The following is a 2,061-nucleotide window of genomic DNA, read 5'->3' as shown; positions in this document are numbered from 1 at the left end:
TTAGAGGGAGAACAAAAGTTGGCACATCCGGAACAGCAATCAAAAGGCGCACTCAGTACGTTGCAGACAGAAGTTGCGAGCAGCACTACAGAGACACAAAGTCTCAAGCACCCATCCGCAGAAAAAGCAGTTGAGAAAGCCGAAGATCTCACGAAGACGACCACGACGAACAAACCTCCTGCCCAGACGACTATCACGACCACCACTACGACAAACGCACCAACCACGACTACCACTGCGCCAGAGGCACCAAGTATTACGACTACGGAGGCGCCAACCACGACGACAACCCGTGCACCGTCACTTCTTCACAGAATCGACGGCAGCCTCAGCAGCTCTGTGTGGGTGTGTGCCCCGCTGCTTCTCGCCGCATCCGCGCTGGCGTACACCGCTGTGGGCTGAAGAGGTGCATGCGGGCTGTGCGTGCCAGCACTCCAAGCCACGGGGACATGTGTACGTCTACTGTGGTCCGATGTAAATAAAAGAAAATAATGATTGTGTTTTTGTTTTGTTTGCTTCGGCTGCCCTGTTGTGTGCTCCGCGTTGCTGCTCCCTGTATCCGTCACGTGGAACGCATCGCAGACACACTCATATGCACGACACGCGTACAACTGTTTGCGTGGACGCACTGTTGAGAGAGGGTGCATGCACACTGGAGCCCTTTGGGCGCAGGTTTTGTGTGTTTTTACTGCTTTAATTTATTGCTGTTTGTTTACTCTTTTTTTTTTTTTTTTTTTTTTTGCCTGTTTTTCTTGTTAAATTATTGCGGGGTGTTGTGTTTCGTTTGTTTTTTTATTTTTATTTTTGGCGCCTTCATCGGTTCAATGTTTCTCATGAAATGCATGCTGCTGCCGCTGGTGTTTTTTACTGTGCCACTCTTCTTTCCTTTGCTCTGCGTTGACGGGGTGTTAGTTTGTGCTGAAGGCTACACGCAAGTGACAGGAGTGATGGCGATGATGATGACTGGCCGTGTGCTGCTGGTGTGTGCCCTCTGCGTGCTGTGGTGCGGTGGCGGCGTTTTTGCTGAGGATCCTGCACCTGATGCCGGTGTCTCCGGTCATTCTGCAAGTATTGTTGGAGGTTTGCAGGAAATAACACAAAATGGACCGTCATTACTGGGGGAACCAAGCTCGGAAACCGTAACACCAAAAGTCGAGGGAGGAGCACCACTTGGATCCGCAGTAGAACTTCCGGGAAGAAGCGAGCAAGAAGTTGATGCGCTAGAAGGTGAAGATTTGAGTGATAAAAGTTTAGATAAGGAAATATCAAAAGATAAAAACGCGCAACTTTCTTCCGGTCCACCTGCTGACAACAACAGTTCCCCTACCGGAGTGGGTAATGCTGGTGGCAGTGGCCTTCCGTCCTCAGGTGCCTCTGGGGACTTAACGGATTCTACTGATGACCGCGCTGGAGGGGCAGGGAATGTTGGACACATAAAACCACCAGCAGAACTCACTCCGCCGCATCCACCGGAACCGAATTCAAAAGGAGGTCGTGCACCACCTGCTGTACCAAACCTCAATACATCAGGGAGCCAAGGGAAGATTGCGGCACAAGGACAACCATCGGCGAAGCAGGAAACATCGCTCGCCACTCAGCCGCAAGTGTCCGGGATGCGTCCGCCACCACAGGATGAAAAACAGAGCGGGGGGGAAATAGAAAATTCGCCAGAGCCAGGAGAGGCTCCAGCAACCTCTGATACCACGCTCGTTACGAGCTCCGGAACTGAAGGCCAAATCCCTCAGTCATCCTCACCTCGGTCTGGAAGTGACAATGTTACTCATCAAAGTGAACAGCACCCTGAGGCGCCACTCGGCAATACTCAGCAGGATGATGCCGCAGTGGCCGATGAGGAGCGTCGTCGTGGAGAAACTGGTGGTATTCCGACAGACTCTCATCGAGGTCCAGAAGCGGCAGCAGCGACCAACGCCAATGCAAAAGTTGCGCCACCTACTGAGGGCAGTGACGGCAGCACCGCGGTCTCCCACACCACCTCCCCTCTTTTGCTTCTTCTTGTTGTTGCGTGTGCGGCTGCGGCTGCGGTGGTGGCCGCGTGAGAGT

At 52.8% G+C, this 2,061-nt stretch overlaps 2 protein-coding genes across 2 annotated transcripts, besides 6 other annotated features; both read left to right on the top strand.

Annotated features, from left to right (window-relative positions):
• On the top strand, positions 1-402 carry Tc00.1047053408547.5 (mucin TcMUCII, putative; the record flags this gene model as incomplete). The annotated part of the gene is made up of 1 exon (XM_797512.1): positions 1-402. A coding segment is annotated over one exon (402 nt), but the record flags the coding sequence as incomplete, so codon positions are not given.
• Positions 1-537: a sequence feature (heterozygous, Esmeraldo-like haplotype).
• Positions 538-763: a sequence feature (areas merged during assembly that could not be assigned to a particular haplotype. This can correspond to areas where the two haplotypes were merged or to regions with more than two copies in the genome that were merged during assembly.).
• Positions 719-741: a microsatellite.
• Positions 764-942: a sequence feature (heterozygous, Esmeraldo-like haplotype).
• Positions 943-1,135: a sequence feature (areas merged during assembly that could not be assigned to a particular haplotype. This can correspond to areas where the two haplotypes were merged or to regions with more than two copies in the genome that were merged during assembly.).
• On the top strand, positions 948-2,057 carry Tc00.1047053408547.10 (mucin-associated surface protein (MASP), putative; the record flags this gene model as incomplete). The annotated part of the gene is made up of 1 exon (XM_797511.1): positions 948-2,057. The coding sequence occupies one exon, from the start codon at positions 948-950 to the stop codon at positions 2,055-2,057; it is 1,110 nt and encodes a 369-aa protein (XP_802604.1).
• Positions 1,136-2,061: a sequence feature (heterozygous, non-Esmeraldo-like haplotype).

This window comes from Trypanosoma cruzi, genomic scaffold (genome assembly GCF_000209065.1).
Source record: "Trypanosoma cruzi strain CL Brener 1047053512503 genomic scaffold, whole genome shotgun sequence".
NCBI classification, from domain to species: domain Eukaryota; phylum Euglenozoa; class Kinetoplastea; order Trypanosomatida; family Trypanosomatidae; genus Trypanosoma; species Trypanosoma cruzi.
This window is presented reverse-complemented; position numbering and strand designations above follow the sequence as displayed.